This window comes from Ursus maritimus, unplaced genomic scaffold (assembly GCF_017311325.1).
Source record: "Ursus maritimus isolate PB19 unplaced genomic scaffold, ASM1731132v1 scaffold_8, whole genome shotgun sequence".
Classification (NCBI taxonomy): Eukaryota; Metazoa; Chordata; class Mammalia; order Carnivora; family Ursidae; genus Ursus; species Ursus maritimus.
Window position 1 is genome coordinate 34,218,745 of NW_024426996.1, and position 21,650 is coordinate 34,240,394.

Genomic DNA, 21,650 nt, shown 5'->3' on the forward strand with positions numbered 1-21,650 from the left:
TATGTCAAGCCCTGTTCTAAACACTCTAGAAACTTAACGATTTTAACTCTATTAGTCCAATAACCCTATTCGGTAGATTTTATTATTATCCGTATTTTACAGAGGAGGGATTTGAGATACAGAGAGGAACTGGCTCCAAATCACAAGATTAGAAAATGGGGGAAGGAAGCTTTGAACTCAAGCAGTCTTATATTCAAAGTCTGGGCACTCAACCACCATAAAACACTGACTCCTCCCGGGAAAAAAAAATCAAGCTGGCACATAAGGAAAACAAGGAAAAACAGAAAAATAAGAAACAGGGCAAGTCTTTTTGTTCATTGTCCTGTCCAATTGTGTTCAGTGTCACTGTCCAATTAGCCCTTGCCTCACGTTTTCCTTCCCTGATTCGATGAGTCAGTAAATCTCATTAAAGGTATTTTATATTTTTATTTGTTTAGATTAAGTAAATTTGAATTATGGTTCTTTACTTAAAATCAAAGGATCTTTAAAAATACTCTAGTAAGAGGGGCACCTTGGGTGGCTCAGTTGGTTGAGTGTCCAACTCTTGGTTTTGGCTCACGTCATGATCCCAGGGACATGAGATCAAGTGGACTCAGGCTCTGAGCTCAGTGGGGAGTCTCATTGAGATACTCTCTCACTCTCCCTCTGCCACTCCCCCTGCCTGGGCTGTCCCTCTCTCTAAAATAAATAAATAAATCTTTTTAAAAAATACTCTCATAAGAGAAGAGAAACTATATCACATTCAAGGCAGACATATTGCAACAGGAGGACTTAGCCAGGAAAACATGAAAAAAAATGTAGTAAAAATGAGCTGTTCAGGATTCTGATCCAAGTGTAGCATGAATGAGCTGTGGTACTGAACAACTGAATCACATGTTCCCTTTGGTCATCAGTTTACTTACCTGTGAGGTAAAGGGATTGAACTAAATGATTTCAAGGGATGTTTCAGATCCACAATTCTGTGAATTTACACTGTGCACAGAAAGAAACACATGGCTTAGAAAGAAGGGAAACAAAGGAAAGGACTGACTGATGAGGAAATCTGAAGGCTGAGTGGGAGAAGATGCTGATTTATGGAGCAGAGATTCAGTTAATATGTAAATGACCTTTGCAAAACACAGAAACAAAAGGGGGAAAAGAGTAAGGTTAAGATTAAACATATGAGGAAGACTGAGAATAAGGTTGCTATGTAGGAAAGATTATAAAAGAGAATAGAGATTCCATATTTCTATGAGATTGGATGGAATTTAGCCTAAATCTGAGGGAGACTGGTCAGGGATTGGTTGGCTGGGGGTGATGACTGGTTGGAGGAGAGGAGAGCTTAGGTATAGCTTTGTGAAACATAGTGGGAAAGAAAATCACTCTAAACTTTGCCCAGTAGGTTATACACAGCAAACAAATGGAAGACGTGGAATGAATGATAGAAATAATTTTTCTGCTCCCCTTGTAAACTATTTTCTATCATTGCATAACTGAAGTAGCTGTCATCAAAAAGGAGTTAGGGGTGGGAGATGGGCAAAATAGGTGAAGGGGATGAAGAGGTGCAAACTTCCAGTTATAAAATAAGTAAGTCATGGGGATGAAAAGTACAGTATAGGAATATAGTCAATAATATTATACCAGTGTTGTGTGGTGACTACACTTACCCTGGTGAGCATTGAGAAACATATGGTCAAATCACTGTGTTGCACACCTGAAACTAATATAAACATTGTATGTCAACTTTACTTCAATAATTAATAACATTTAAAAAAAAAGAAGTTAGGGCTCTAGATTCTTCTAAAATATGAGTATCAGATATTTGTATTTACAACTTCTGTATCAGAGATGGCATATACATTGCACATGAATTGATCAATCATTGCCCTCTGTGATCCTTTTCCATAATTGTAACAGACATAAATGATCCATCATGGAATTCTTTCTTACTAATTTAGGATAAAGCCCACTGAAGACAGCGCTCCAAAAAGGCATTGCCATTTGATCAATTGTCACTAGCGTAAAAACTTATATGACACTCCATCACTCTATCCATGAAAGTTATGTGTTAAGTAGCTAGGTAATTTAGATGTATTAATTCTGTGTGTGATTGCTAACCATTGGAGAAGACTAGAGGGTATGACAGCCCTACAGGGGTGGTTTTTCTCTCTAATGAATTGTTAACGGGTTTCTCTCTTACCTTCCATGGAGTCCTCCACACTCTCCCTGTTTAAAGAAACTTTTAGGAATCAAGACTGTTTATTAAAACTTAAAAAGAACAATGTGAAATGGGTAGCCTACAGAAGCTAAACTAATAAATAAATAAATATATAATAAATAAACATTATTTATTATTCATTTCGAGTAACGATTAAAAAAGAATATCTTTCATCAACTTATAGCTGCACTCTCTGGAATTACAGGCAATTTACTTTAACAAGAAGTGGACTTTCAGATAGCTGTGACACTGTGCCAAAAACCATGTAGATATGGTCTGATGATAGTCGAATGTCCAGAGAAAAGTTGAAGAAGCTTTTGTTCCATGTAAACAATTACTAATACATGTCTGTGAATTTTGCCTGATGTAAAATTAATAACTTACTTTTTTCTACTATGATAATATTTATGGACTCTGAGACTAGTGATGGGAATCCACATACTTTGAGCAAGAATTGTTTCCATGAATTAAATAATGAAAAATATGGTTAATAATCTAGTTAAATTTTATTTGAACTATATATTTTCTATCTTTATAAATTAGGAGAAAAAACGTAATTAGGTGATTAATTAGACTCATCTGAGGAGAAGAAGTTTCCTATTTTGGTCTCTCCCATACATCTCCTGCTTAAAAACAAGTTGTATAATATTTAAACATGATTAATGCAAATATTTATCCAATATTTTTTAAACAGTTAACTCTGCAATTCTTTGCCCAAACTGCACATTAAATCACCTGTGGGCTTTTAAAATGAACTTAGACATGGGCCCCATCCCCCACAGATTCTGATTTAAGTGGTCTGGAGGGAGGCATGGGTTTTGTTTTTTTTTTTTTTTTTTTTTTTTTTTTTTTTAATATGCTCTAGGTGATTCTAATTGAAGCCAAGGCTGGGAAACCCTGAACTATTTTATTGACTCTCATAGTAACACATAAAAACAGCAAGATAAGTTAATATTCTCTTTTTAAAATAAGTGATTGGGTACCTGGGTGGCTCAGTCGGTTGAGTGTCTGCCTTTGGCTCAGGTCAGGATCCCAGAATTCCAGTATCAAGCCGGGCTGGCTCGATGCTCCTCGGGGGGACCTGCCTCTCCCTCTCCCTCAGCGTTCCCCTTCCCCTTGCTTGTAAGTGCGCCCATGTGCGCGCGCACGCGCTCTCTCTCTGTCAAATAAATAAAATCTTTAAAAAATAAAATAAAATAAGTGACTAAAATGTTACACTGAATTAGTGTGTTTTACACAGGGATTTGAATTAGTTTTGACACCTCAATCTTAGCTATTACTCCAATTTGAATTTTTAAGGCCAAACATTATTCGTTATTAATTTTTTAACCTTTTAGGCAATTTATAAACTACATAAACTATGTATTTAGGTTGTAATTGTAAAACAATTACATTAAAAATTTTAGATTATAGAAAAATAGCATGTAAAACTTAAAAATTTAAAAAAAAGACAGAGCTTAAAAGGAAGGTTCATATTCTTTTTTCAGTTTCTCTTAGTGTGTTTTTCAGCATTAACAGAATCAATGAATTCCATTTTCATCAGTTATATTGAAATGGTGGCAATTATCACTGTGCTAGAAACTTTTTAAGAGTGTGAGAAATTATTAGCTTTAAGACATATCAAGTATAAGACAAGGGACTTATATTTTAATTAACTTTAACTTTCTTCCCCCCACATTTAAAAATAACTGTTAATTTCTAGAATATGACTTAACTGGTAGAATTAACAGTATATACTAAATATAAAATATTTATTGTCATATCTTATATAAGCAAAGCATGAATATCAAAATAAAAGTAATGTGAGATTTAGTGAAATGATTTCAGCATTTGGAAATATAAAGAGAATTACTTTGGAGATTCCGACATAAGTCTTATTTTTAGAGAACTGTGATTATCGGAAAGATCATGTTCATTATAAGGATTATCTAATAAAAGTATGCGGACATTTGTGTTTAATACCATGGTGTGTTCTGACTTTAACACACTTAATACACAATCACCAATATAGACAACATCTTTTATTTCAATTTATACATAAAATCTTCGGAGCCTGTTAACATTCTTGATACTTTTGGATTAGATGTTAATATTTTCTGATGCTGTGACTGGGAATAAATCCTGGATGAAGCATCCTAGGTAAGTAGAAGAAAGTGAGCTCACTTTCGTCTCGTTAGATATTATACTGAGACAAGATTCTTCGCTGTCAATAAACTTTTCAGTATTGCAATGAGACAAATAATTATAACTGTTACATTTAGAAATGGATTTATCTATAAAATTCAAAATAATGTAACTTTCTGGGCATTCTTTGATTTTTCACTTTTTCCCACATCTACCTATGTGATTATATCCCACTTTACATACAAATAGAAGCCTGGCAAGTATCTCTAACTGCAACAATTCGATCTTTTATGTATTCAAAAAGTTAGTTTAAATTTCTCTAAAAATATTTCTCATGTGTTATGTATAGATGTTAATGAGGAAAACTCCACTTAGCTAAGATCTTTCATATAGGCAATCACTACATATATGTATGTTTTTTACATACACATGCAATTACATATAGACACCAACACAGAAACACACGGTCTCCCCCTTTCCCATGTCATTTCAGACCTAAAATGATGGAGTGGAACAGTCATGCTTCAGCTTCAGTTCTACTGTATCCATTACCAACTTACCAATATTAATAGATTTATTTTTTATTTTTTTGTAAAATCAAGGACTTTCTGGATTGTCCCGAGACAAAGAGAAACTCTGTTAATCCTTTCCTATAATATACTCCCTAGTGTCCCAAAATAACCACCTAGGGACAAAAAACCCTAAGTAAGTCATAAGGTGTTTCTGAGGAAGAGACAGAGACAGTGTAAAAGACTTGGTCCTGGGTGGAGCGGCCATGCAGACAGGTGTGAACTTGTTTGAGATTGAGACCCCAGACCTACTTCTGGACTAACACAAATCAAAATTTGCATCTTAAAATTCTCATGTTAGGCATATGCACTTTATAAATGAGAAACACAGTTGTTGAGAATGGAGTCTTTGTCTCCAGTTGCTGTAGCCAAATGGACCATTGATATTAGAACATAGGAGGCTATACTAAAATGAAGGGATTCAATGGTTAGGGCAGAATTCTTAAGGCAGGATTCATTTCATTAATTGGTCTTCCTCCACCTACAGATTTGGACCAGACATTTAGTGGAAATACTGTTACTATCACATTACTTTATCATGACTATAAAGTTGGAAATTACTATTGGAGGAGTCACACCTCCAGCATTTCACTGACATAATAGAAAAAAACCCCAAACTCAGTTGTAAGAAAAATATTTTGGGTCGTGTTTCACAAACTGAGTTCCGTGCGTTGATAGCACTCAGTATATTGCTCCTTACGTTCCTTGAGGATTTTAGGACCAGATAAAGTTTTAAAAAGATTTATCTATTTATTTTAGAGAGAGAGAGAGCGAGAGAGCACATGTGCGCACAAGCAGGGGGGAGTGGGGAGAGGAAGAGAGAGAGAGATTGAGAATCAGATTCCCCACTGAGGAGCCCGACATAGGGCACAATCCCACAACCAGAAAATCATGACCTGAGCCAAAATCAAGAGTCAGCCGCTCAACCAACTGAGCCACCCAGGCGCCCCAGATAATTTTAAGAAATAATGCAATATATACTACTCTTGGAATTTTGCAGTGTGTTCTCTGAAATTCTACAATAAATTAAAAAATCTATGTGACTTTGTTTAACCTGGGGTTAAAGAGATACAATTAAACTTAGAAAAATTTTTTTCCCATCAAATGAGACCTGTTGAATGCAGATTATAAAATGCTGTATTTAATCTCTAGAAGTTCGGTTGGTAAAACTTGTGTAAAGGTTAAATATTGAGAAATTGCACACATAAAGACCAAGAAACTTGTAGCTATTATGCTGCTTTGATAATGGGATGAATAGTCCTATAGAGCAGAGTGGAAATTTAACTAGAATTTGATTTAGACATATACTACTATTCTCTATCCATTATGTGTACTAGGGTGGGGGTGAAGGGGTAGTAGTACAAACAACAAGACACACACACAGTCTATTTAGTACTAACTCAGAATTTTCTAAATGAGGGTTTCATGTGTGCCAAGTACATTATGTGTGTGTGTATATATACACACACATTTATATATATATACTTTTATACATATATATCACATACAAAATAGATTTTGTGTTTACTTTAGAGATGAGGAACCTACTCTTAGAAAAGTAATTCGTTCAAAGATACAGAATCGGTGAAACCTCAATCTATCTCTCAACTGCCTGGTTAAATGGAGTTTACATAAACTTTGAGTGTCTTAAAAGTGGGCTCTGTATTTTTTCAACATTCCCTTGGCCATCTGTTACCCATCCCCCTCCTTACTTAAATGAGAAGGGGGTGGGTTAAGTTTTTTTTAACCATTTAGTTGATGCAATATAACATTGTTAAAAATAAAAATGGACTTTAGACTGTGAGATTTTGGTTCAAAATTCACTAGCTGTATGACTGTAAAATCGGAATTTAAATTTCCTCTGTGAAGTGAGCATGAAAAAAATCCATTTCACCATATTATTAGAAAGATTAAAGGAGGCCAAAGTGTCAGGCACATCCTGGGCAATCAGAATCTGATGATTCCTCTTGATGTCCTTTGCAAATAATTCTTACGAAAATGTGTTTTCAGTATTATAACGGAGAAGTATCTGAATTGGATTTTTCCAGCTGATATTTGTGTTCCTTTTTCTGATGCTAAGAGTTAGTAAACTAAATAATCAGAGTCCTTGACACTACAAAATGGTGATTCTATAATGTCTCTCTTTGTGATCCACACCGTATACTAATATTGATTGTGCCCTTTATTCAAAAGAAGAAAGGCACGTCCCAGCACAGAACTCCGTCATCTCCTTCGCAGCAGAAGTTCATCAGTGACTGACCGTCCTTACCTCTACCCACCAGTCCCCCAGTTTCAGATGGGGAGAAATAAGATTAGGTGACAGAGAAGACTACATTTGATTATATCTCAGTATTGGCAAACTTTAAGGGCAAATTGTAAGTTCTTATGTTAACTTCCTATCCTTCTGGAAAGAGCAAATGCCCTTATAGTTACCTTGGGTGGCAGCAGTCCTCTGAAGACATTAAAAAAATAAAAAGCCCTCGCATTTTACTTTTAATGTGTGAAGAAAGAGGGGAAGGCAGCGTATGGGGATAGCAGGGAAATCTATTAGGAATCTATGTTTCAATTGTCCTGTAGTTCGAAAAACTGTCCCAAAACCATAGTTTTGGCACTCCCATATAACAAAAGTGACTACATCACTTATTGTTTACTGACATTTTTTATTGAGGTTTGTAGCTCATGATTTTACATGTGATTGTACAGAGCATTTAAGAAAAAAAAAAAGGTTGGAAAAGTTGTACAAGGGAAAAAAAATCCAATAGATAGAAATCTGGAAGGTGTATATGATAAGATTAATTTCACGTGAAATATATGAGAATGGTAAGAGACCAGAGCCTGCGTTAGCTATATTCTTGTTCCTAAAAAGAGAAATTGTTCCTATCAATGAGAAATAACTTAATTAGTTATTTTTAAAAATAAACTATCGTTTTTAGAAAAGATATATCTTGAATTAGATGTAATGCTTGGCAAGTGGGAAAACAGTATGGAAAAACTTCCCAGATTATCCTTCTACTTTCAATGCATTCACAGAAGCCAAATGAAAGGAAATCAAGCTGACTCTACTGTTATTGATTTTGTAGTTCATAGGCAAAGATTAGTGTCCGAATATACAAAGAAGACTTGTTTATAAATGAACACATTCTGATTGTCTACAGCTGTTTCAAGACATATTATCTTTTATTACTTAGGATAGTAAAGGAAATCTTTACTCTGAAATGAGGCATGGAAACCAACTTTAAATGTTTTTTTTCCTCATCTTTCTTGATTCATGATGTTATTCAAAACATAAGACGTTGTGACAACTTGAAATTCAAGGCATTAAAAATGCTCTAGGAGACTAGGCAGTGGTCAGCATAAGAAGACACTGTGTTCTAGTCACTGTATCCTGAGTTCCATCTCCAAAGACCTCTCTGCACTGTTAGAGAGTTGATGACATTCATGATTTTTGCCAAACATTTTTCGAAGTCAACCAAGCCATTTCATTTTGAAGCCGGGATCATTTTGCCAGTTTCACCTTCAGAAGAATCAGGGAATTTTTAACCTTTAAAAAGCTACTTTAGGTAGGGAATTTAAACACATTTCCTTGCCAATGTAGTGTGAAATTCTGCAGTCTGGGGCCATTGAGAAAAACTTAACTCTTTTAAAATTTAAAATCCTCCAATATTGGACTAACTGTAAATCGTTAATAACCTTAGATCACAGAGTGAAACATTCTCATTTCAAAATTATTCATTCTGAATGGCAATGTTAATCTAAATTAGATCCTTAGAAGTCGGCTTTCCTTTCCTCTTCTTTCAACCTCTTTCCTTTAGCATTCTAGAATGGAAGAAGCATTGGGAATACTTTTAGACACATTTGGATTATGGAGTACTTTGATAACATGTCACACAACTGTCTGCAGAATTTTACGAATTGACTATAATAATTGAAGAAAGAGAGGACTTGAGAGTAATATTTTCAGCTGTGTAATTATTTGTTCAGTCTCAATGTAATATTCATAGATATAATAAATTATCCTGTAATATGAATATCGCTTGGTTATGAATTATCTTGCACAATGTACATAATTCCAATTTAATATTAATTTAATGTTTATTAGAAAGATTCATAATAAGCTCTAAACGGTACAAAGCTACTAGGAGCATTAACTGTGTTGGCATACAATGGAGAAAGCAGATTAGAGAGTGAAAGTGAATTGAGGAAAAATACTTATATTTAAGAAACATTTGTAAAATATTAATGTTCCCTTGAGACAAGGTGTGGCTAGATAAGGAATGTCTAAAGAGTGTGAAAAGTGGTTAGAGTTTCCTGTGGATCAGCAGGATAATATTATAATATGGTATACGTCAATTTTTGCTTTAATACATCAATAGCATTTGGTACACTGTTTAAGATTTTTACCACTCTGAACGATTTCATTATTTTTTCCTGGATTTTTTTTTTTTTTTAACTCCAATTGAGGTCCTGCTACCTCACCATAAGTCTGCCAACTTGTTTTTGCCCTTTTCTGGTCATACTGTGATTGAAAAGATCTGGTTATCCCAATAGAGGCTTTTTTCCTTGTATAGTCCTCCTTGACTTCTTCATATAAATCAAAGTTCTCCTTTCACACGCCTTCTTAAAAATCATAGTTTGCATTTACCTGTGAAATACTCTAATGGGACATAAATTAAATGAGAAAAATTTGTGTGACATACTACTAAGAGAAAGAAACATCAAAACATAGTTGAAATGAACATATGTGAATAATAACTTAAAGGTCCTGGATGTTAAAGACATGTTGACTTTTAATTTTTTTGAAAGAGGGTATAGCAATAACTTTATTGAAAATGAAAATACGCAAAACTGTAATAACTACCTGTTTCATGGCAAAAATCACATAGTTATTTCCTCTGCAAGCTGTAAATAAAAGGAATCAAAGTCTGTAAGTGTGTGTATAGGTGAAAGTTAAAGATTGATTTCACTTTGAAAGCAAAGGGGAAGTAGAAATAATCAGGTTAATTAGCAAATAGGAAAGATTCCTCTGATGGCCTAAGCTTGAAAGAAGCAGCTACCAACACTTTTTAATTAGAAATGGAAATTTAGGTATTTATCCATTTTTTTCAGATGGCTTAAAAAGGATGTATTTGCTGATTATGAAACTGAATTTATGGTTGGGATTCATCAAATCTATTTTACGATCTCAAAGAAGCTTTCCATTTGCACAAAAATGCTTCTCTAAGCTATTTTGTGATGCTGCTGTTTCACTCTTGTGCTTCCATGTTCCTAACTTATTAATGTGCAGAAATCCAACATAAGATCTATTTGAAGTATTTTTGGAAATGCATAGTAATTATTTATGGGGTGAGTTATAATCATGAATTACTAAACATGAACTAATTAAATCTTAACACCTTGGTGCTATAGTACACTAGGAAGATCGTACATATTGTTATTGTATCGCACATACTTTTGTTAGAGAAGAAAAGACATTCTTGTCAATATTTTTAGAATTGCTCAAAATCAAATTAGGGTTTGGGTTTGTTTATCTCTCTCTCTAAACCTGAATTGATACAATAGTTCTATAGTGTTTTGTTTTGTTTTTTCCAAAAACATCTCAAGCAGTAGCACCTTGGTACAGTACTAATGAACAACTTCTAAAAACAAATTATTCTTTCACTAATAGGAGATGATTATTGATTAGTTTGGAGTTGATTTTAGACAACCCAGGAACTATTTTTCCTTTCCCTTTTGGTCTCTATAATGCAGAAAGTCAATCTTTAAAGTTTTTAATGTCATTTTTTTAAAAGTAAGCACACCAGTCAATCGATTTGAACATGTGTGGGGGAAAAAGCTGAAGATATTACCTAAAATTAAGTCTATGGGTTCTATATGAATATTAATAATTCTCTTATATGTTTATCTCCATTACCATGAAAAGTTTCATCATACCAACTAAGTTAATATTTAAAAAAAAATTTAAAAACACTAAATTTTAAGGCTCTTTTATCAATATGTTGACACTTTTAGGTTAATGGGGACTTACAAAATATAGATCATAAACTACACTTTTAATTTAGAGTCTTTGTGAATTTGTTTGACAAGAAGTTAAGGGTATTTTCATTATCTGCATTTGATTAATACAGTTTCCTGATTATTTTCATTTCAACATAATTGCTCTCACGCAAATTCTTTTTTGTCATTATGATTATTTTAGCATAGCAATTTATTATTCAACTATAGTATTTTTAACTTTATTAATAGAGTGGAACCAGAGGGATACTCAAAAAACTTGAAGGAAATCAAATCTATTTCTCCTTCACAAAATTTAGATTTCTCCATAAATATTATCAATTAGGAACATGGGCTGTGCAACAATCCAACAGTCTGTGACTCAGCTAAACATGAGGTCTGTTAGCTAGTGTCCTGATAAACAACCATGGGAAATAGACCTCAAAAGAAAAAAAAAAAACTCGAGTAAAATATTATGAAAATATTATTTTACTAGGAAATAATTATTGGTTTGTTTCATTGGCATAACTTCTACTTGCAGCTATCCAAATAATGTGCTATATATGTATAGTATGTCTGTTTGATGAAAATTTACTTTATAGAAAATCAGATAAACACATCAGAAATATGCAGATGAGTAGGTCATGAATGGCACAGGGAGGTAAAACATAGTCAACCAAAGGTAGCAAAAAAAAAAAAACCAAGAAAAAAATGTAAAGTTATTAATTTATCAATAGCTACACAAGGGAAATACATGGGGGACAAAAGTCAAGTTCAGGAATTCAACCCTTGGTAGTGTAAAACGGACTGAATGAATACATGTTAGATATACACAAATTTCTATTGAAATGTATACATAATTACTTCCTTTAGCTACTGTTTTGTTTTATTATAGTCACATAAAACTTGGGGGAACAATCTCTTTCTGTAAAAGTCTTTGGGATCTTAAGTCTTTCTGAAAGCACATCAATTATGATGTATTCAAATTCAAAAATCTCATCCTTTCATCTTGATGCAAGAGCTTGGTCGTAACTGACAGTAGGAAATGGCCTTCTGCACCAGTTTATGTATTCAAGTGATTTTCTTCAGCTTGGTCTATGTAAAGCTGGGGAGGCTACCTGTTTCAAATTTCCATGTAATGAAACATAAAAGATAATGGGCAGGGAGGTAGTGATATCTGAAAATCAGAATTGGCAGCATCAGCAAGCTGAGTTGAGGTAGTTTCCCCATTGTTCTGTGAAACCAGCTTCTTACCGACAGAGCTGCTGTCATATAGATTTCTGTTGAACTGCCAAAACAAGCGTAAGTGCTCATAATCCACAGACCAACATCTGTGTTTCTGAAGTTACCTTAAACTTGTCCAAAAAGGATTCGTTCATTACCAAATGTATTCTGTGCAACAGATAGGCTAACCACCTGTCAGGTGCTAATATTGCCATGGTGTGGTATGAGAAAACCTAATTACCGTTAAAGCTTGAGGTTTTCCTGCAACTTAAAAAAAAATCTGGAGACTTAAAAAATACTCATGTTAAGTGACCAAAAAGGAATGATGCATAAGATATTCTGAGGTGATATTAAGGTTATGATGTACTCTGGCCCAGCACAGAATTTTTTTTGTCATATATTTTTAAACTATATATAGGTTACTGACTATTCTGTAAACTACTGCTTCTCATCTTAATTTAAGAAATTAATTTGTAGATGGGTGGTGTTTAGATTTGGGGGGAAAAAGAAAAAGAAAAGAAATCACCAAAATATCACATGCTACAAGAGAAATTATAATTTGGCAAATTCATTCTGGCTTTGCTCTAAAAGGGACTCCATGCTCAGACACCGCTGGTAAAGGTTCGTCAGTAATTGGAGATCTAGAAAATTTCTTTGAAAGGACTTTTTTCATACATGGGACAAGAAAAATTAGCATAAAAATATCTTATGTTATCTTTATAAAATGGATATTCACTTTGCCATTATCCTGGCATTTTTTTAGCCAATTGAGTGACTTTAAATTTCTAACATCGAAATGGGACTTGTAAGGAAAGAAAATACATGATCTACCCCTCCTCCAATTCAATACTTAAATCTCCGATTGAAGCTGGTTTTTATAGTAGGCATAGTGACTCCAGCTGGCTTATAAAATAAGCACATAGTAACATATATTAACCTGCCTGAAAGTAAGTTATACATCTTATTTCATCCAACATAAATTTGCCCATCCCATTTCTCTGGTTTACTCTGTCTGCAAAAATGGTATAATTTTGTGCTTAGGTTATCCGTCTAGGCAGATTTGATTTCTTTTGCATGGCTCATTTGGGCCATAGAGGATTAGCAAAGTATATATAATGAAAACAGAAGGAAAGACGAGAAAAATAAAGAGTAATTAATCATATAGTACATACATCAAAACAATATCTTCTAAATCTCAATCAGTTGTTTATTGGTTGGCAAACAAGTTTCACTTTTACAACAAATATTAGTAATGAGGTCATCCAACTTTGAGACCATACAAAATGGATCATAAATTTAAAAAAAATTATATGTGCTGCTAATTTACCTCTTGTATTCCTACATTACTTAAAATCCTGTCAAATAAATAAATTTTCCTGTTAATAAACAGAAGAGTTTAAAAAAAAATCACTTCAAAATAACTTGACCTTTCGATTCTTACTACAAGGGAGTGAATTTCCTTTAAAAATTGGTAGTGCAGGTGCCCACTTGGGGATCAGACTGAGCATTCAGCACTTTAACGCCTATGGGATACCTTTTTTTTTTTTTCACATGCAGAAGCCCCACTAGTTCTATTGACACCTCTTGACTTCTAGAATCATAGCTACTGTCTTGGTGATGAACTGCTTGCCAAATATGCTTTGCATTACAACAGATGTACACTGTAAACATAAAAGTTCGTCCTGCTCTAGTTTGCAAAAATGCTCTTGGAAATACTCTGACTGAATAAAGATATATAGTGAGGGAAGGAAGTCTAATTTTATTTATTTTATTTTTTTTGTAAAAAATAATTTGTTTGTATTACTAGAAAATGATTCTTATAAAGTGATAGCTTCATTTATTTATTTATTTATTTTTTTGCCAGGTGAAATTTTAAAGAAAAAAAATCAATAAAAAAAGAAGAAAAAAGGAAGATAGAAAGAAAGAAGAAAGAAAAAAGAAAAAGAGAAAAAAAGGAAAAGAAAATGAAGGAAGAAAGAAAAGAAAGAAGAAAGGAAGGAAACTTTGCTCTCTTACTGGTAGACAAACTTGCAAGACCAGCACGAAAGAAAAAGAAAGTATCTCTTTTTTTCCACTACATTAACAGGACTCAAATTTTGGAGGAACAGAAAGCTGACTATATGTGCAATGCTAGTATCTGTACATTACATAGAAATTGTTCAATGTTTTTCTGCCATTAGTTTTATCATCAGTTAATACAGCAAATCATAAAATATGCATTTAGCATATAATTCTAGAATTCCCCTCCATTTCATTATTTTGTTGTTTTATTTTGTATTCCACAGCTATTCCCGCTGTGGTGAATTCAGGTTGTGAGTGACTAAAAACCACTATGTGATACAGTTTTGCTTTGTTTTATGTCTGTTTGTGCAGCACTCCAATCTAGATGCAGCGTTGTTACTAATTTCAAACAACCATTCCGGCCTTTTAAAAATCAGGTCCTTGTTATTATAGTAACAGAGCATCAGAGATGTTAGAACAAACACAACAGAATTCAACAAGGCCACAATGAGTGCCATTTTCTTCATATCTCGTTCATTAACATAATGAAGTCTCCATCTGAGGGGGAAAGACAGGAAAGGAGAGGGCACAGGGGAATTTCAGCAGTTATCTTTCTCCCCTGGGCTGACCTAAAAATCCCAGTTAAAAAAAAAAAAAAGAAAAGTCTGAAAGTTTGTGTTCGTCTTTCGAGAACAGCATAACGATTTAGGAGTACACACATTATTACCACTGCTTATATCAACTCAGAACAGTCAACCAGGTGTTAGCCGTTTTGTTGGTTTAAATTTCTGGGTCATCTTCTATAGACTAGTGACCAAATGAGCTGGTCCTTTTGAACTGCCCTCCGGAGGGGTCCCATCTTTGTTTGGAGGAACTATAAACCCATCACTGCTACCGCGCCCTAGCTGGTAGTAGGTGTGCAGCTGATGGACGTGGTTTCTGGAGCCTAGGTTTGGCATGCTTTTGTAGTAAACATCTTCGGCATCACCACATTTGGCCGGTGGGGGTTCGGTCTGGGTGCTGGTGGTAACGCTCTCTGTGGCAGGCACACCAGCCAGTGCCGGCATGCTGGTATACAGAGAGTCCCTGTGGGGTGACTGGAGATCTTCTGTGTGCTCGTTGGTTAGCAAAGGGAAAAAGCTCTCACTGTGGTCTTGGGGGAGCCGCCTCCTGGTGTAATGGTGTGGCTGGTGGTTCTCTGCGGAGTAAACTCTTGGGGGAAGCAAAGGAGCATCAGATTCCTCATGAATGAGTTCCAGGCCCAAACTCTCCTCATGGTTAAAGGAGGTGGCGTCATCCAGGACAATGGCATCATCTTCACTCCCGCTGCCGAGGTTATTCACCAGCTTGTTCATCAGATTCCTGTTCTGTTCACTGGAGCGCTCGTGGTTGTTCAGGTAAGACGGGATATAGTTGGAAGTGAGTTCCTTCAGAATCTTTTTCTCTAGGGCGGTCTCATTGTGGTTATAGCCACGGTCTATGATTTGCACACAGTTGCTCAGGTATTCACCACTGGCAATGCTGTAACTATTGCCATGGTTACCATTCAGTGGTAGAGTATCCATGACACTTGTATCCCTGGCATTGTTCAGAAGCCCCTCTGAAAAAGATTACAGAACACTATGACATTTACATCCAGTTGGCCATAGAACACACACACAGACACAAAAGCAAAAACATCCGACTATGAGGTATGTATAAATTGCTAGCATGTTTAATTAAGTATAAAATGTTTGGAAATAAACAAAAAATACTAGTAAATCTATATGTACATATCTATATATACACTTGGACAATTGATAGAAAGCCTATAAATGGAAAAGTATCTAAAATAAATCTTTAAAATAATAATTTTTAAAAACCTATGAATTTGCCATTTCCACACAAACATTGCCTGATACTATCTGAAGCATATTTGGTTATAACTTAGAAAAAAATAACACAAAATTTTAGTGTAATCATTCATAGCTTTCAATTTATACACATCAAAGTCAATTCAATAATTCATTACCTTTAATTTTACATGTCTTAACATTAAAATAGGTATAATATTAACATAATTCATGTGTGGTGCTTGGAATATGCTATGAATATGTCAAAAGTAAAAGAATCAAGCACTTTCTAACAATTTGATATGTAATTTTGTAAGAATCAAATTAATTCCTACACACAAAACCACAAAAGGATTATGTTAAATTTGTCAGAATGATGTAGTCATGAAATAATGCTTAGTCAAATAAATGGCACATCAAAATAATTTGCACATAGGAACTTTCAAAACAAAAATATTTGGATTTACTTTCTAATTTTTTTTTCTACGTATAAACCCAGTAGAGCTTGTTTAGGGTCAGTAGGTAGTACTACAAGAGAACGTGTAAAGACACAGGGCTCTGATCCCTAAAAACATAGTGTCAGTATTAAAGATTCCATGCCATAATGAGTGATGACTTTGTGTGCATATATTAAACTTTGAGTTTAAAGGAGATTAAACATTTTATTCTGGGAAGAAATAGTTTTAGTGAAATAAAATTTAACCACATGCTTCTTCAAGGGTTTTGCATTCTCTTGAATAAACAGAAATCCAAGAATCTATAATAGTTTCAAAAGCAGTTCAAATGCAACCACGAAAGAAAATAAAACACAAACATTTAACCAATACTCATAAATAAGAAAGGATATTTCTTTACAGAACAATTAATTGAAAAATTCTATTAAACTTCTCAATACACTGCTAACTTGTGAAAATACAGCATTCATTCTATATCTGTGATGCAGTTATGATTATCAAAACTGAACTAGTTCATTGCTGGTTTAAATAAAGTGTCCCAAATATATCAATTTGTATATGGACTTCTGATGCATACTCTGTACTCAAGTAACAGTTTCCAAAAACAGGAATGCATGAAAGATTCATTAAAAAGCAGCCATCACAGACATAGGGTGAAGCGATTTATTTTCATGTTATAAGATACCTTGTAGACAAATCCACAATGTTAAGAAAAATAAAAGTAAATGCTCTTTAAAGGGCTGTATGTGATGGGTGACTGCTGCTGTGGAGGCCGCTATGGTATGCTGGATGGTTATGGTTGAGTGACTGATGCATTGAAACGTGTGTATTATTTCTGTTGTCAATGCATTAGGTACAGGTTGGAAACAGCCAGAGTAAAATAAAGTGGGTATGCTGCATGTGACATACATTTTATGATGGAATGTACTAATAAAAATTAAAAGTTTATGCATTACTTAGCAAAAATAAATGCTTAATTTAAAAACAATTTAACTCACACAAACATTACATGAGACTTAACAACTATGTTGATCATGTGACACAATAAAAGAATCAGACAACAAAAGCGTCTAATCTCTATTAACATAAATTTATATAAGTCGATTCATAGGCTCTTTAGTTTTTAAATTGTGAGATGAACTGTTTTTAATAACTACATCATCTATATGTGATGCAATAAAAGTGAACTAAAAAAATTACATTTGATATGCAATGTTTAGCTTTACTCCCATACTTGTCTCTCTGTAGGGCTCTAAACGACAGCATGAAGAAAAGGAAAGAAAAAACAACAAGTAAGCTTACAGCGACAGTAGAAGAAACATGAGTAAAAAGCAAATTGATGATATGCAGAAAAAAGAGTCAAAGGAAATAATTTCCACTGCCCCAAAATTCATGAGTCTGTGTTACATGGTTTATCATAATTAAAAATACTGAAATGTTAGTCAGAAAATAAGAAACCCCCCTTAACACATGCTAATAAAATGAGTCTTTAATAAGCGTTTGTACAGTTTAGAAATGTCCAACAAAACACATTTATTTTAAAGTTAAGATTATCACACCAACCAAGGAGAGTAAAGATTTGAGTGCAAGCCATGACGATTCCCACAACTATATTTCAATATTGCATATAATTATGTGTATGTATGTCTGAACATACCTGCTTCTAAGGAATGTTACTTAACTTTAATTTTTTTCAGTAAAATTATAAATAAAATCTTCAGCTTGTATACATAGAAAAAAACCCACAGTTGTAGGTTTCCATAGTTGCATGTTTTTTCCTTTATGTATCTTTTGTCTTCCTGTAAAAAGGTTATCTTTCCCCACTGTACCTATACAAATGCTTCTTATCATTTGTGAATAATACTGATCAGAACTGTCATTTCTGGAACTCTTATTCAAAAGTTGTATAACTATGGAGAAAAAAAAGGTTAAATCCAACCATTATTCGGTATCAAGACAACGTGAGGGGAAGAAAAATACCACCATCAATATCAGGTTTTCTTCTGGATTGTTGCACAATCATTTGCAATCAAACTTTTTTAGAGTTGATCCTTTAAAAAACAATCCTAGCAAAATTATTAAAAAAAAAACACTCATATTTTAATCAGGTCATAAAGGACGGCTCTTGCTGAATTTGTTTACAGGAAGGTTAAACCATCACAAAAATAAAAACCAGGAAGCTCATTGGGCTAGCTCATCGCAGGAGATTCCAACTAGTTATAAGTTAACCACTGCTTTAGAGATATGGTTTTTGGACTTAAAAGTTAATTTACTTAGAAAAGACCAACAATGTTTCAAAGTGGAGAGGAAAGTTCTTTTAAAGTTTCCAAATAACTTTAGAAAAATAATTTGAATTGAAGAGCCAAACCAGTATAGTAACAGATGGATATCGTTTGTAAGCTCAATATGGCTCCTTCCCTAAATGATAGAATTTTAGAACTGGAAAGTCCATGAGAGATAACTGAAGTTCAACCCTGCTTTTCAGGGATGAAGAAACTGCAGCCAAGACAGGCTGAGCCTTATCTAACCCCACCCTGCTAATAGTGGCAGGACTGAGATCAGAAAGAAAATCTCATAGATTTCCTCTGTGCACTACTACCGTCTATGTCCTCTTCACATCTGCCTTAGGCTTTGAAGCCATAACGGAATATTTATTTATATATTTAATAATATAATCTTGTATTCTTACCGACTATAATGTATCCTTTTATATCCTGTCCTAAGGATATGTCTTTCTTTAAGTTGGAGAAGAGAATTAAATTATTACTTTAAAATGTAAATTATTTTGCAAAATCATGACTTCCCTATTTTATGTCTTATTGATAGGTTAATCTATAGCGAGATTTATCTTACAAAAATTGAATTCTCCAGTACTGACAAGAAGAAGATGATCCAGAAATACTATGCATGGAGTTTTAAATATTTCCACAGATAGAGTCTGAATCCAATATAATAGAAGTATATTACTCATCTTTACTCTGAACTCTATATGCTTCAGTAACTCTATAAACACATCTCTACATATTTTAAATAAAGGCATTACAAACAAACATGGATACTTTAAATCTGAATACTTTAAATCTGAATGCTTCTTTGCTTGGATAGCATTGGTGCAACTGAATTAGAGAACCCACAGAACAGAACCAAGTGGTAATTCAACATAAACCACTCCAGTACATACCGAGCCACCTATATTTCATGTAAGATTTCCCCTTGCCAGTAAGAATATTAAGTGCATTCATCTGAAAGCATAAGATTAGTAGCAATACGACAATCACTAAGATTTATTTTTGGTCAGTGATAAAAGTATTATTTTAGGCACTATCACAGTTTAACATCTTAAAAAAATCTTAAAACATAAAACAGTTAAACAATTTCACTTCAGATTCTGAAAAACACAAATAAAATTATCTACTTTTGTTTTTAAGAAAAGTCAATGGAATTTATTTAACTTACTGACAAACACAATAAGTCCATTCAGAAGAATTCTTTGTGTATTTATTGATGATCTTAAGAGCAACGTTCAGTAACAAATTTCACAGAAATAAAACTTTATACCTCAATGGTGTTATTTTAAATTTTGCATCAGAGAATTTCACTTTGATAGTGTTTATAGTAGTGTTCCATCCTTAGAAAAATCCCCTAATTTATGATACCAGTAAAAATAAAATAAGACAAGAAGGCAGATACTGAATTAGGGAAAACATATAGATTAATAATTGTTAGTTTTTCATTACATAAAGCATTAGAAATTATATCTGAATAATCAAAAAAGCTGAACAGAAGGTTATCTAAATTTTTACTTATTTTATAACAATAATAAGTAAATCAATTTTTTTATAACAAAATAAGTAAATCAATTTTTATGGCTTTTCTAACAACTCTTTGCATAAAGTGAATAATGCAGAATAGATTTAATTTGCAGATATGATGAAAATCTTCACTTAACATTATTGAAAACTTACTAATACGTCAGCACATTGTAAAATGTTTACAATGACACAATTATCTGTCATTTCGCCTAATGAAAAAAAAAACAACATAAGCATTCCTAAGGTCTGCTAAATTGTTGTGTCAAGCCACATTTGTTGTGTTGTGAAATGTACATTTCACTGAGTGCCACAATGAAATAGGGACATTTTAAGGAGAGACAATTTAGAAGGGGAACAGTTTAGAAGGCAAGAGACAATTTAGAAGGGGAACCATGAAGAAGGACCCAGAAACTATCTCATATTGATGGCACTAGGGAAATGGAGGACCAAAAGAAGCCAGGCGAGCTGCTTTCAAAGTATTTTAAAGGATTGACACAGAGAGCAGAAGAATACTTTGCTCTTCTTTGCTCTAGAGGGCAAATCAAAGCATCCTAGCCAGAGGCAGATTTCGGCTCAGCGGAAGAAAAAAAAAAAAAAGGAACAAATGGAGCATTTCAACAATTGAATGTATGAAATCCTGAGGTGAGAAGGGTCCCATTAGAGGAGATCGGCACAGGCTGACAAAATGTCAGCAATGTGGTGAAGAGGATTCATGAGCTCCATTCCTTCTTTTGATTCTAAGAGTCTGTGATTCTTAGACAGGCCTTATGAAACTTGATAAATCAAAAATTCCCTTAATTACTTCATCTGACTGAGAAACAGTCTGACCATATTCCTGAAGTCACTTCTGTATTACTGACTTCACTATTTTTGAAATGATTTAAAATCATCCTATGTATCTGGCAAGGTGTCACCTAGGAAACTCAGAAGGTTTTAGACACCCAATGGCAGTGCTGTAACAAACACACTTTTATGGAACGGCCATTCACACCAAGTTTTACACACTCGCCACCCTAATATTTTACCTCTGACTGAGAAGGGAAAGAAAACGCAGATTCCTACAGAGAATAACAGGAATTTTATTTGAAATTGCCTGGGAAAGCTAAATACTGCTAATTTATGGCATCCAGCCTCAAAGAACCACTTCAGCCTCTTTCTTACGGTGAATTTTCCTTTGACTACAATATTACGTAATTGGATCCCTAACGAGGACTTTTCTTTCAGGAAACTTTTATTTGAATAGCTCTTTTCTGTGGTCTCTCGCATATGATATGAATATTTTTAATTTCTTGTGCTCCAATACATTTTTTATTCTTAGAAAAGATAAGCCATGTCCAAACGCTTATACTAGAAGTGGTTTTAAAGAGATTTATGCTTATTTGTTTGAGGTGCAATTAAATGTGTATATCATTTTAAGCTGGAGGATATTCAGAAGAACCATATCC

The 21,650-nt window shown here is 33.8% G+C and overlaps 1 protein-coding gene across 1 annotated transcript in view; it reads right to left on the bottom strand.

Annotated features, from left to right (window-relative positions):
* Window positions 1-14,049: 14,049 nt before the first annotated feature.
* Window positions 14,050-21,650, bottom strand: part of ADGRL3 (adhesion G protein-coupled receptor L3) — a 482,854-nt gene continuing 475,253 nt past the window's right edge. The window contains exon 24 of the mRNA XM_040624907.1: window positions 14,050-15,706. Within this exon, the coding sequence (XP_040480841.1) occupies window positions 14,907-15,706 (800 nt within the window). The 3' untranslated portion in view covers window positions 14,050-14,906. The remainder of the gene's footprint in view (window positions 15,707-21,650) is intronic.